Source organism: Cryptotermes secundus, unplaced genomic scaffold (genome assembly GCF_002891405.2).
Source record: "Cryptotermes secundus unplaced genomic scaffold, Csec_1.0 scaffold162, whole genome shotgun sequence".
Taxonomy (NCBI): Eukaryota; Metazoa; Arthropoda; class Insecta; order Blattodea; family Kalotermitidae; genus Cryptotermes; species Cryptotermes secundus.
The window spans coordinates 1,644,654-1,659,122 of NW_019739943.1; the positions used below are offsets into that span (position 1 = coordinate 1,644,654).

At 37.7% G+C, this 14,469-nt stretch overlaps 1 protein-coding gene across 1 annotated transcript in view; it reads left to right on the forward strand.

Moving 5' to 3' along the window:
* The window catches only part of LOC111872049 (uncharacterized protein KIAA2026), an 87,720-nt gene that overhangs the window by 57,251 nt on the left and 16,000 nt on the right, over positions 1 to 14,469 (forward strand). The window contains exons 6-11 of the mRNA XM_023865547.2: positions 2,011 to 2,207; positions 3,989 to 4,128; positions 5,705 to 5,834; positions 7,432 to 7,569; positions 9,884 to 10,117; positions 12,541 to 13,389. Of these exons, the coding sequence (XP_023721315.1) occupies positions 2,011 to 2,207; positions 3,989 to 4,128; positions 5,705 to 5,834; positions 7,432 to 7,569; positions 9,884 to 10,117; positions 12,541 to 13,389 (1,688 nt within the window). The remainder of the gene's footprint in view (positions 1 to 2,010; positions 2,208 to 3,988; positions 4,129 to 5,704; positions 5,835 to 7,431; positions 7,570 to 9,883; positions 10,118 to 12,540; positions 13,390 to 14,469) is intronic.

A 14,469-nucleotide genomic window follows, 5' to 3' on the forward strand; every position in this document is an offset into this window, starting at 1 on the left:
GCTGTTGCAGAATATACAGAAGTATTGTTTGTTTACTGCATTTGTGATAATACTTTAATGTCCACAGAAATAATATAGGATTTATAGCATTCTTATTGTGGTATATGCACAGTCTTAATCATTTATTAATTTTTTAATTTTTCTTTTAATTCGTTTAGTGGGGGGTGGAGTCCAACTGGGTCCACTCGGCACAGCGGCCACTAATTGGCCTATTGTAGCCTGCCCTGGGTGATTATGATGATGGAGAATTTGATGGAATGAAGATTGGCAGGAAAAACCGATGTACTCCGAGAAAACCTGCCACAGCTCCACTTTGTCCACCACAAATCCCATTTTACCAGCCCTGGGATCGAACCCAGGCCGCCACGGTGGGAAGCCAGCGACTAACCACTTGAGCTATGGCACGGCCTTAATCATTTATCATCATAAATTTGTACAGGAATTTGTATATTTTACCCCTTTGAACATCAATTAAATGGTGACACATGGCTGTGAAGCTGGCAACATTTTTACACCCCTTTAATTTCTTTATCTCATGGATGTTGCAGAAAAGCTGTTCTTAATTATTTGATTCAGAGTTATCAACTAAAATCCATGCCAAAAAGCATAAATTATAATTAGTATGTGAAAGTTATAATCCTCTTATGCGGAGTGTATGTAATGAAATAAGCGCTCAGTTCCAAATACAGTAAAATTCTTCATCATTGATATCAGTACAAGATATTTTGTTCAATAACTGGTAAAATGTGGTGTAAATGTGTAAGTATGATCTGCAGTCATTTTCATGCCTTTTTCATGTGTAAATTTGTTTCACAATGCAGACTGTAGAGGCCACACGCTGATGCATGATACATAGGCTGTGTTCAGCTCACTGCTTGCATCATTCATTCGCTGATAAAAACAAAGACAGTAGTGCACCAAAACAATGCACAAAATTAGTACGGGGGATCCACTGTAAGCCCATTTGATACATTTAATATGAGTTTTATGGATACATTCAAAATTTTGTTCCAGTATGCCACATCTCAAAATAAATGCTGTTCACAGAGAGCAGTCACATTTCTTAAATAACCTCTGTTGGTACTGCAGTCATGAGAATCAGTGGTTTCACAGTATTTTCAGTTTTTGTCTCTGAAGTTTTTTTGCTGGTTGACCATGAAAGTTGGTCAGTACATGACCTCTCATTTGTTCTTCCAAATACAGCCTTCAGGTCCTCTGGCCAATAATCACATGGTGTGTACCGCCTACTGTGGAGGGCTGTGCATATTGGATGCACTTTGACTGTGCTTTATGATTTGGCAGCTGATATTTAACACAAATGATCATGAACGTTCTCTAACTTATTTTTATTTTATAATTATATACACTTAAGATCTGTGGTGGATATTTTTCTTGAAGCCTTTGGTTAACTAAGTTAGAAGACACTCTCAGACTCCAGAAATGCTTCATCATCAGAAGCCTGATATTGTTCACCTCCAATCACTGGGGAAAGGGATGTGAAATTTAAAGCACCTTATCTTGTGAAGTCATGGCGCATGTGCTGGAATAGCAGCAAACAGAATACAGTGATCTTGTCCATCTTGTCCATCTTGCCGCACATAATGGTGGAACAACACATTACATGTAGTTACTATAGGATTCTGATGGTGTATAACACACTGATATATTGGGTTTTTGGACTTTATCCATCATCCTGGTTTAGTTATCTTAAAAACCAGAGCGATGGATAAAGTCCAAAAACCCAATATATCAGTGTGGAACACATTACATACTAGACTGCTAATAGTAAAAATGTAACCAACTCTTAATTTGCAAGCAGAAATTTGGGGGTTTTCATCTCGTAAGTGGTTACCAGTGTTGAGACTCTGTATGTTAACCTGTAAGACCACAAAGTTTTTAATCACAAAAAGTTGCAGAATAAATGACATGTATTTTTCAAGTAAGTGTAATTTTAAATGTAAGAGGAAAGAACCGTTTTGTTTTTAAGATAAATATATATGTATGTTGCAGATACAGGAGAAGGTATCCAGTCTGAACTGCTGCAGTCTGTTGCAGGAGAGAGGTCACGTCGTGAGTGTGAACGGAAACAGAAAATAATAGAGGAACGCCGTAAAGAAAGAGAAGGGAAGGAACGTGATTTATTGTTGTGGGAGCAAGAAGAACTGTTTACTGGCTCAGATCGTGAGAAAATGGAAAACATGTGGGAAGTGAGTAAATGAAGTTTTTTTTACAGATGCTACTGTAAATTGTTGAACATCACATGCAGAAGTCTTGGATGCTTCTCCTCTCAAGTTGGGTCTGCTGAGAGTCAGACTGCTAGTGGAATTGATAAACTGAAATGCTTTGTAAACAAAACATACTCATTACAGTAGATGAAGAAAATGATGTCCTTAGTGTGCAAATATTCCTGACATCTCTATAAGTTTTGCATTCACATGTTGAGGTACTTCTTGGAAAATGAGGAAACAGATCTTCAGTTCTACAGTTGTGTGAGTGTTTTGTGTGTAAATGTTCTGCTGCTTCCTCATGAATGAAAGTTGGTTGATTGAGGTTAGGGTTGCATGCATGCCACAAAATGACCACTTATAATTCTGTCTCCAAGGACTTCCCTCAAAAAACCATAGATGCTGTTTCTGTAGGAAGAATGTGTACAGATTTCTTCATCTAGCCACTGAAAACGTAGGGTGAATATCTACTCCATATTCCTCACAGAGATAATTTTGTCCTCAAAGAAAATCAGTCCAATTTTTCCATCCCTTCTCACACTTCACCATATATAAATTTTAGAATCACGTAATGTAGCCGTATGTATTAATCTGAGATTGAATGTATTTCTTTAAAAGTTAAAGCTAAACTTTTAATAAAAAAATTTATAGAACATAGAACAAAGTTAAAGTTAAAGTGAATAACTTTTAATATAAATTTTATAGAACACAGTGTTGCGCATGAGACTACAAAAAACTAATTGACATTAAATCTTACTGTGTTATTCTGCCTGGAAGATTATGCTGTTATTTTTACCTTTATGCATTTGGTAAGAGTTGTATAAAATATTTATATGTGTAATTCTTCTGGTCATCAGTGAACTTCTTATTGAGAGCGTAGTCCTGCTTGATTTTGACCTGTATTGATGTCACACTAGAAAAATGATACTCTCAAGCTATGTTAAAATTGCCTTACAGGACAAACCCAGCAGAAGTACATTAATTTGTTTTGGCTTATTGTATGTGGGTATGTAAAGCTATTCCTGTAACAGGCCATGGAGGCCCATATGGTTGTGAGACAGTTGGCTCACAGATGGCAGTAAGTTTTTCAGCATTATGTGCCAGCTGCCCTTTACCCCTAGGAGTATTCCTGGTACTCATTTCTGTTAGAGGTTGAGTCAACCCCGGGGCCATATGCAGCTGGAAGGATTAGATCAATTGAAAAAATCCATCTCTTCGGGACTTGAACCTGTGACCTTCGGCTTGTAGCATAGTGCCTCAACCCCTCAACCAACTATGCTACCGCGTGCCCCATATGGATATGTGTGACGCAAAAATTCTCTGAAGAGTGTTAGGAGTAGTTATACTTAGCTTGTGATCATGTTCACTGCAGTAATATTTAATTTAAAAAGTGGCTACTTTCATATGGTGAGCATAGAAGTCAGAATGTGAATGTGAATATGTGGAAATAGTGGAAATTTTAAACTGTGGCAATATAAGTTACATACATACATCAGCGTTTCAGAGTATTCATAAGTGTGCAACCGGCACTGAATATAAAACTTGTCAAACAACAGTCACAAGACAATCACAGATAAAATTGCAGTTACATCAATTCAACCACAGTTAAAATCTAAACTGAATACCTCAATTAAATATATACAATGTTACACATACAATTACACCAACAAGTTAATTATGAGGTAATAAATTATGATTGTATGCAGAGAACTGGAAGTATTACACTTAGTGCTTCTGATTGTGATCTATCTCTCTCCTCACAGCTGCCTGTTATAGGGCATTTTGTTGCATTATCCTTAGAACAACTGAACATCAAGAGCATCTCCATGTATGAGTTGGAGCGTATCATTCTCATGCCCCAAGCATCAAAGAGCCTAGCTGTCCTGATGACAACTCTACTGAGGTGGGTTCTAATAATGCACTAATGTTTGTTCTGTAGTTGCACTTTGTAATTGAAAATTTGGAACCATTTCTCTTAAATACACGGTGTATAAGCAAAAACATGAATTTAGAAGTGATATATAGAGTCCACTGAAGGGTAATACAGTAGAGAGAGTGGGTCAGCAAACATTTCAGTGCAGACTGACATGTTTGTAGATGACCCTAAAAACTGTTTCACACTTGCAGTTTGATATGTGCAGATACATCACACACTGACTAGTGGTTTCAGTCATGGTGTTTGCTGCACTGCTTTGTAGTGGCTTCCAGTGGTGTCCTCGGCTTCCATGACCAATGCCTCCTGTCCTTGCTGGCTGACACCTTTCAGCTGCAGCTCCTGAGCTGAAGTAATTGGCTTGCAGCAGCCAAACGAACCCACAATGCACAATCAGTTTTTTTATGTACCCTCAGCATGGACCACATAGAAAACACCTCTCCCAACAGTTCTTGTATTGTTGCATCACGCAGTTCTTGGCACAGACCATGTAGAGAACAACTCTTCCAAGTTACTCCATTGTTTTGTGTTACAAAGCTGTTTCCTAGCACCAAGCGTGTTTGCAGAACCATTCCCTAGCAATGGCTGTCTCTGCTGGCTTTACAGTTCTTGCGTTAATCAAATATGCCTCATTATATACAGTCTTGGTCTGCTGGCACAGAGATTCCTGTTTTTAACTCTATTTAGAGATGATGTTTAGCCCATGCTTTCCTTTGTTCTGCAGCAATAGCAGAGGCCTTATAATGGACTAATTCCCATTCAAGTAGTTCTATTGCTTATCCAAATAGAATTCAGAAAGCCTCTGCTACCAGTGGCTCCCAAGGCACAGAAGGATTTGGATACAGATTCTGTGATTTACATATTATGACAATAAATACCTCTGGTGCAGTCAGTTTGAGCTGAAAATTCTGCAGGATTTTTGTTGAAAGAAATTGAAGTGGCACGCATTCACACTCTGGTTAGAGATGCCTTGACAGCCGTAATTTTCAAAGACAAAGAGATGTAAACAGTTTTGCATTTTTTGTGCCCTTTTCAAGTTTTGAATTAAGATTTTGATTCTTTCATGACAACTGAGAAATGTAATAAGAAATTGTTTCAGTATCCTGTAGACCTATAAACATGCAGTATAAATATGTGTTGCTACTTAGGCTGAACTTAGATCAGTTGATTACAGTACAACACTACAACATGGAGTGAAAGATGTCTTAGGGCAAGGGCACACCAAGGAAACTGGCAACTGCAATTTCCGAGAATTATTATCAGCCTGAGTTGAACACACATTACTGAATGGAGCAGCGCAAATTGAGGAAACTGCGTTGCAGTTTTGTCAATTTGCGCTGCTCCTTTCAGTGTGTTCAACTCAGGCTGATAACAATTCTCGGAAATTGTGGTTGCGTTGCGGTTTCCAGTTTTCTTGGTGTGCCTTATTTTCATAACAGTAACCTTGATGGTGAGTCAGTTTTCATTTTCTGGTCTAAAGATTGTATTTCTTTGAATCTTGAAGCATTACAATGTCATTGGTAATAATAATATTTTATTCTTGCAGCACTCCACTCTCCAGGATGAAACTCCACACAAAACCACCCATGCCATACAAGATCTGGACCAGGAAGCTAGAGATTAAAGTGTCAAGTTGGTACAAGATCTACATCAAATCAAACAAGAATCCAGATACTGTAAGTAAAATCAGGTATCTTAACGCCTTCATCTCAAATTTGTTTTCTGTGTACACAGGTATGCATTTTGATTTACATTGTTTTTGTTTTCTTTTTATATATCGGAATCATCGTCTTTTCAAATATTAGCCATATTTAGATCTATTACGAAGCAGAATTCTCTCATTATTTTGTGGGTCCTTCCAAAACCCTTTTCTTCTTTTAATTGATGTTTAAGATCTCTTTTACTATACTGTCAGTATGTTCTTTCCAACTTCTGTACTGTATTCTAATTATTATCATTAGTGGAGTTTATAATCACTTCATTCCTTTCATGTTTCTAAAATGGTATCTGTACTTGTAGCCCTCATGAAACGTATTTCTACTGATATTAATCTTCTGTTGTCATTTCTTATTGTCCAGGATTCACTACTACTGTAATTGTGTGTTCCAAGAAAATTACACCTTGATTGACAGCCTCTGTTGTCTAGTGGTCAGAGCTACTGCTCCAGAGGTCCTGGGTTTGATTCCAGTCGCTACCAGATTTTCTGAGAATGGGTCTGGAATGGGGTCCTCTCAGCCTCATGAGGATAATTAAGGTGCTGCTTGAATGGAAAAGTAGTGGCTCCGGTCTAGAAAACCGAAATTAACGGCCATGGGGATTCGTTGCACTGACCACGCGGCACCCTCTATCCACTAAAGTTGGCACTAACTTCGCTGACAGGTGGCGGTCACTTGGTTGGACTACAGGCCATGTAGTTTGTTGTTTACACGTTGATCAAAATTTTATCAAGAGGCATGTTCATCTCAAAGCTAATCAGCGAATTGTGGTGAAGTTCATAGGGGTGAATTCCATACTGTGGTCTCACATCGCATTCACCTTTAATCATTTCTATAAAAATAGTAAATCAGTTGCAAGTTTATCAAAGGGCATTTTTGTCTTATCAAGGAATAGAATGGTGAAGTGTGTAGGTGTGAATATCTTTACTGCCTTATCACATTTCATTCGACTTTATTCCACATTTCAGGAAAATTATGCATCCAAAATTTTGTTGAGTGTAATTTTCATTTCAGTGTTCATCAAGAAATATTGTGGTGGAATGTGTAGCTCAACTATTCGGACTGCCTTGTCACATTGCATTAACCTTTAGTGACATATTCTTAAAAATTATCTCTTAGTCAGAATTTCATAAAAGGAACTGACTCTGTTATGTTCATCGAGGAATTTGTGTCCACAGCCATGAATATCCATACCATACTGCCACATTACACTTAATTTCAAGTGAATTTTTCATGAAAATTTGTGTGTTGGTCGGAATTTTATCAAGGTGCACTAATACCTCAATATTCATCAAGGAATCACAGTGGAGCCTATAAGTGGAAATAAAGAAATCATATTGACATAATGAATTTAACTCCCTTGGCCTAAATCTAAAATAAAAATTGTTCAGTAGTATTCATATATTTTGGGCACCACAACATCTTTATAAAAAAATTGCATAGATTGTGCAAGTAAGTATGGTTCTTGCTTTGTTGCCTAATAAGTATGAGTAATAAATGAATTACAATCATGATTCTATAGATACTGAGAGACACATGAAATGCATTACTGTCCTAGGTGTTCGAGAAGCTTGGTATTGAACATCAGTTCTGGAAGATCGTGGGTGACTGGAATCCTTTGAAGGAATATGAGTTCCATGAACTCACCTTCCACCAGAGAGTCTCGCTCATCAAGGCCCTGTGTGATTACATTATGGTAACTCTAATAATGTACTTAAATTTTCTAAATGTTTCCCAAATTACAGTGAAGTCATCATCTGAGAAATGGTTCCAGTACTGTTGTGTAACAGTTTTTTGTAACAGTATTTCCTGAAAACATGGTATATTAAGTAGGGGTACAGTGAATTCTTGACCACTCTTTACTAGCACTTCATCCATCCAGCACACTTATAAGTGGATCATGTGTGAAACCTGAAAAATCCTTGATCAAGAGTGAGAAAGCTCAGAAAATTTTTGCACATTTTAATCTTCACCCTGTGCAAATCTAAGAGAATCATCTGAGGAACTGAAACTTTAAAGAATCAACTGTATGAAAACCCGAGACACTTCAGATATTTTAGCATTTAATATAATCCAATAGAACCAAGTCATGTAGGCAGTATAAGCCAAGACACACACACTGATATAAGTAAAAAACATAAACATTGGCCAGTGTAGCAACTGTACATTAATATATGTAAGTAACCCAATGATGGCCAAATAGGCTGAAACATGTTGCAATACAGAAAATGCCTGTAATTGTGCTAAATGCAACATGACACTCCCAATACAATATTTCGTAGAAACACATTTCTAAAACGAGAAAGAATAGTAAATCGTATTTAGCCACAGAGAGATGCATGGCAGATTACCACAGACTGCCCTTAGCATAAAAGATTAAGAGGAATTTGAGAAACAGCCTGGGATGAATGAAGTGGTTATATAACATAAAGATCAGCAGTCACAGGTACCGCAGAAACTTCGTGGCTGCGCCATAGCCCAAGCGGTTAGCTGCTGGCTTCCCACCGCGGCAGCCCATGTTCGATCCCAGGTCTGGTCAAGTGGGATTTGTGGTGGACAAAGTGGCACTGGAGCAGGTTTTCTCTGAGTAGTTCAGTTTCCCCTGCCAATCTTCATTCAACCAAATTCTTCATCATCATAATCACCCGCGGCATGCTACAATAGGGCAATCAGTGGCTGCCATGCTGAGTGGACCTAGTTGGATTCCACCCCCCCACTAAGTGAATTTAAAATTAAAAAAGAAAAACAAAGATCATTCAATTTACAGCATGACCATATGTAGGATTGTAATTGATGATGAATTGTTTATCAGTTTCTGTCAGATGTTTGATGACACCGTTTATTTAGTGTAAGTGATTTCACGCTTAGATAAGAGAAGTGATCCGGTCATGAATGTATAATAGATGAGTGGTTAAAATAAATTTTCTGTGCCATGTTCATCAATACAAAATGGAATGTGATATGGTACCTGAAATAGGAAATAATTCCTTATTCAGATAATATACAAAACTCATTCATAATGTGCAGCGACACTATAACCTTGCAATTAAAATTGAAATCAATTCCCATACTACTTTTTATTATTTTGACCTCAGCCATCTGAGTTTTAATTTCTTTCTTTCTTGTCTCTACATTAGAAAAAATTGAGTTCCTGTTGGTGTTTAAAATTGAGAATTATAAAGAAATACATTAATCACTTGGAAAAAGTCATCAACATAATGTCTGATGGAGGGGGAAAAATTATACAAGAGTTGGGATGGAGTGCCCATTTTTTTAAAGAATGTCTTGTATTTTTATGAATATTGATTCTGATAGAAATAATAGAATTTGTAGTTTTCAAAATGTATATGGGTCAAACGATGTGTAATATGGTGTCAGACTATTTATTGACTAATGCACAGCAATATGATTTAAAAGTACAAATGTGTAACACTGCTTTCTGTGTTGAAATGTCATCATCCAAAGTAAATATTTAGTTAGTTAGTTATTGGAGAGGGTGGGTTTCCCCATGCACTTAGACCAGCATTAGTCCGTTGTGCTTTCCTCTATGATATTCTATCAGTCTCTATACCCTACCGATATTGGTGCGTACCATCAGTCCCGACTGAGCCAGTGAGTTCGGCCTCTACTGGCTTCCCAGTATCTATAATGCTTCTCCCATCTGTCAGAGGCGTTAGACACTACTGTTGGGCGGGAAATGACCTTGAATTTGGCTCAATGACCTCCTTTGGAGATATGAGGTTCTTTTACATGCCGTAAAGCTACGACACGGGACCCACGGCTTAAAGTCCCTCCCGGAGGATTTGTTTCCTGAATTTTTCCGCCCTTAAAAATTCCACGACCTCCGCCGGGTTTGAACCCGCGTACCACGAGTCATGAGGTGGGAACGTTACCTCTAGACTATGGAGGCCGCTAAGTAAATATTTAAATCAAAATTACAAATCTCTCTTAGTAGTAATATTTAAGACCAGGTCATTAACAATAACCTTGTATATGTATTTGTTTTATAGCAAAACCACAAAAGCCTGAAAGATACCATAGCAGAAAGACGTGGTGAGTTCGGGAAATGTCTGGGTGAGGACCGTTCAGGTGCAAAATTTCTCTACTTCCCACAGTTTTTGGACCACGATGTCAGAATCTATAGACAGACTTTTGAGCCAAAGAGCTGGATTGAGAGAGATCTGGACCATCAAGCAGAGATTTTGGCAGAGAGTATAAACAAAGCTTCCTCAAAGTCTGGAAAGGTAAATATTGTCTTTCCTCCAATGAAAGATTAGACTTTTGCACTCTGCAGAGTTATGATTAAATTAAACCATGTTGAAATTATCTTTATACTGAAGCTGTGAGATAAGTGAGATGCTGGTGCAATAAATATTTCACTTTTATTTATTTTCTGTAAAAAAAAAAGAAAGAAACATTATTTTAACATTTTAAACTATGTCACTTAAGTTTCAGAAACAAGAATATGTTGCAATTTGACTGAAAGAAATGTTTAGGATTTGATTATTCTCTTTACTGTCTACTGAGTATGTGAAGGTAACAAATGTTTTTTATCTCTGGTAGAATATACCATCATCCTGTTCCAGAACAAAGATTCTGTGATAGAGATTATTATTATTATTATTATTATTATTATTACATAATGATTAAGTTAAAAAATATTTCAATTCAGATGAATATTATGATTAGTAAAAACTTTTGAAGACTGATAAAATTATATCACATTTTAAGAATATTTTGTTCCAGAGGAAGGAAAGCATTCATAGTTATTTAAGTACTAGTAGAAACCTTTTTCTGGTACTGGTAATTTTCCTGACCCTCTGCATCTGTACTGATTGAGCCAGTGAAGCATGTTTTACCAGGCCTGTCATAATCCAATCTGCTTGATACCTAGAGGCTGGTTTTCTGTTACATGTTATGCATGTACACGTATATTGTCACGTGATAGTGACCAGACATGGGGTTTGGATTGGCAGTTGGATTCATTGAACACTTATAACTCATAACTACAGGTAACTATAATGTTGTCACTAATGTACACAGTTAACAGATCACTATGGCACATGCTGAGTCTCAGTCTTTTATGTCTTCACTGGTCATTTCTCAGTTACTCTCTTCACTAGCCATTGCTAGGCTCTGGATGCTGGCCACTGGCAGCCACAAACTGCCCACTTACAGCTCAATATGCACTAACCAACCACCCACTCAAGATTGACTCCCTTGTTCACTTGATCCTAGTTATATAGCCTCAGGTTGGACCTCATAGAAAACACCGACTCCAACAGCTCCTCTATCATGGTGTGACATGTGAGTGAGCCATTGCCGACGGATGGCTCTCTTGTTTACTGAACCATTACCTAGCAATGGGTGACTTGTGTTAAACTATTCCATCATGTTACAGTATGCTAAGAAAGGGCACAGTCATAAACAAGAGATTTTCAGCCCTTACATTCTGTTGAGGATGTATTAAGTGTCATTTGGCTCTTACAAGACAATCTGACAGTTTTTCTTTATATATACAGGGTGTCCCAGGAGGAATGTGCCAAACTTCGGGAGGGTGTTCCTTATGTTAAAGTATGCCGATATAACCCAAAACACCTATGTCCAAAGTTGAACGGTTACGGAGATAATGGCCCAAGAAAAGTGTGGTCTTCTGGCAGGTCCAAGCACTGTACCTCGCTGTACCTCTCAGCTGAGAGCCCTTATCTATGTTTGTCCTTGAGTGCGATGATACTCCCTAGCCGTGCTTATGTAGTTGGCTCATACCAGAACGCGCAGTCAGCACGTTACGTCATCGCTCGCCAGTCATGTGTTATGTATACTGCTTGGAAACCTAAGGACAATTATGACATGGCGAGCGAGTATTTTGTACTTCACTTTTATGGCTTTCCGTCACTCACAAGTTAGTTTGATGTTACGTACATTATTAACATTACAGAATCCACATATTCCTGCCAGTTTTAATATGTATTTTGTAATCAACAAGTGTGTAACCCCGGTCAAAGTTTGACACTTCTCTGGCCATTATCTCCATAACCGTTCAACTTTGGACATAGGTGTTTTGGGTTATATCGGCATACTTTAACATAAGGAACACCCTCCCGAAGTTTGGTCCATTCCTCCTGTGACACCCTGTATATATATATATATATATCTTATAATAAAGATTAACTTTGTTTTGATTTAAGTTCATTTCTGTAGTATATCTGCTTCTGGTTAAAGTGACCACAACATTTTTAAGCATCTTCTGCCATCTCTTGGATTAAATACAAAGTTTTTGGTGCTAATATGGTTGAAAACATGTATAGTGTCTCTATTTTCTGCTACAAAAGAGGCCATAAATGAAGCATAAAATAAGATAGAACGAAAAGGGGATCTTGTTTTCGTGAAAAGTTGGATATTTTTTTAAGTATTATCAAGAAATGAGGGTGGAAGTAGAGATGTAATTCAAATCACTAAAATGCTGGCCACGCATATATATATAAATAAGTGCTAAAATTGTCATTTATATTTGTTGTTTAGTTTAAAGTACTGTTTTCATGAAGCATGAAACATTTCTCCATGTTTTATGATAGGCTGAAAACTGGGAAACTAACGTTTGAGAATGGGGACAAGGAAAGGTTAAATTTGTTTATCTTGTTTTTAATTGGCCATTCATGATTTTCAGTCTGGCAGCGATATGAATAAGAAGCATAGAAGAAGAGTGGCGTGGAAACGAGGTAAAATAATTAAGCAGCACAAACACCCTCGTCCTGGGCGCCCCAAAAGATCATTGAAAAGTTCATGTGAATCTCCAGAAACCAGTGTGATTTCATTAACATCAAAATCAGATCATACAGATGAAAAGTCAGTTCCTGGCTCAGCAATGCTTGGGGATGAAACTTGCTTAAATGAACGTGATTCAAAACTGTTAGATGATGTGATCTCAAGTCCACATGCCAGACATTCTCCAGAAAGGATTAGTGAACATTCCAATGGTGCTTTCTCTCACATTACTACAAATTGTGAAACTGGTGAAATAGAAACTTCAGCATTTCAGAGCCTGAATTCAGAATTGAAAGTCAACAGTTGTAAAAGTGAAAGCAAGGAAGTGGAATTAAATTCTAGTCAAATTGTTATATCTGAAAACCTTAATACATCTCCAATTGAATCTCAGTTTAAAAAGTGTTCTGGTGAATCATCATTGTGTTCTCATCTAAAATCCAAGGAAGCGTGTGATATCAATGGTGACATGAAGGTAGACCCTCTGATTCTTAGGATTAAAAATGATTCTACAGTGAAGGAATCTGAGTGGACTGTGGAAAAGGTGTCTTCGTCTCAGACTGAAAATGTGGATCAGAAGAGAGATAATGTTATAAACATAAATAAGATAAGAAGACCTATGTATAATCCATATTGGCTGGAGCCTAATCCAGACGATTTCAAATTAGTAGCAGACTCAGTGGAAGGTGTGAGGCAACTTCTAATGAAGTACTGTGAAGATGATTTGGTGTTAATTGAGCAATTGGATAAAAAGGTAAAAGAATCTCATTAATTTGTTACCATATTCACATTCCTCTCTTCAGGGTGCTTAACTTTGTTGCTTCTTTATGGTTTTAAGGCTCTCAAAACATTGGTGAAGAAAAGTCATATCTTGTGGATTGTAACACCATGTAAGGTAAAAAGGTAAAGCTTTCCTTGTAACAGGCCATGGAGGCCCATAGGGTTCTGGGATGTTGAGGCTCCCACATTTTCTAGGCAGTTGGCTCACAGATGGTGGTGAGGTTGTTGGCTTTACATACTGACCGCCCTTTACCCCCAGGAAGATCCCTGGTACTCATTTCTGTTAGAGGCTGAGTTGACCACCAGGGCCATAATGCAGCTGGAAGGATTAGGTAAATTGAAAAAATCCAGTGACCTCATTGGGAATTGAACTCATGACCTTCCAGCTTGTAGCATGGTGCCTCAACCAACTACACTACTGCATGCCCCATGTAACAATATGTAGAGTGTTGAAAGTCAGCCAGTGTGTCCGAGGAACATGTTGCCTCGAAGCTGATAACGGGCTGCTGCTACCTGCTCCATGCTAGTTTCTGCATGGCTCGTTCGTTGATCCTGATGATGGAGGCGGCACGTTCCCCTGAAATATTGCTTGACTTTCAGTGGACTACATGTTGTTATATCCGAGGAGACAGAACTCTTGTTGTATACTTCTTTTGAGCATCTGTGTCCTCAAATCAAAACATTTCATGCAGTTAGCTGTCCCCTGGGGCTTAACATAACTGATCTCAATTCAACTGAAAACAGTTCATGTGATTTCATGTTGTGAGCATGCAGACCTTCTTGAAGCTACCAAAGATATGTAACATTGTTGTAAGAAATATAAATAAAACTTGTTGCTTTGAAAAGTTACGAGGTTCACTGTTGCACATTCTCACTGGCTGTCTTTCTGCAGAGACAAAATGTTGAAAAACTTGTGCCATGTTACTGTTGATTAGTATATCTAAGAATGTAGATGGAAGTTTACAGTTGGCACATTCAGACCTGTTTATATTCCTGTTGCAGTATTACATCATATATTTTGCTGTAAGGCCTGTAGATATAATGTTGACTGTTA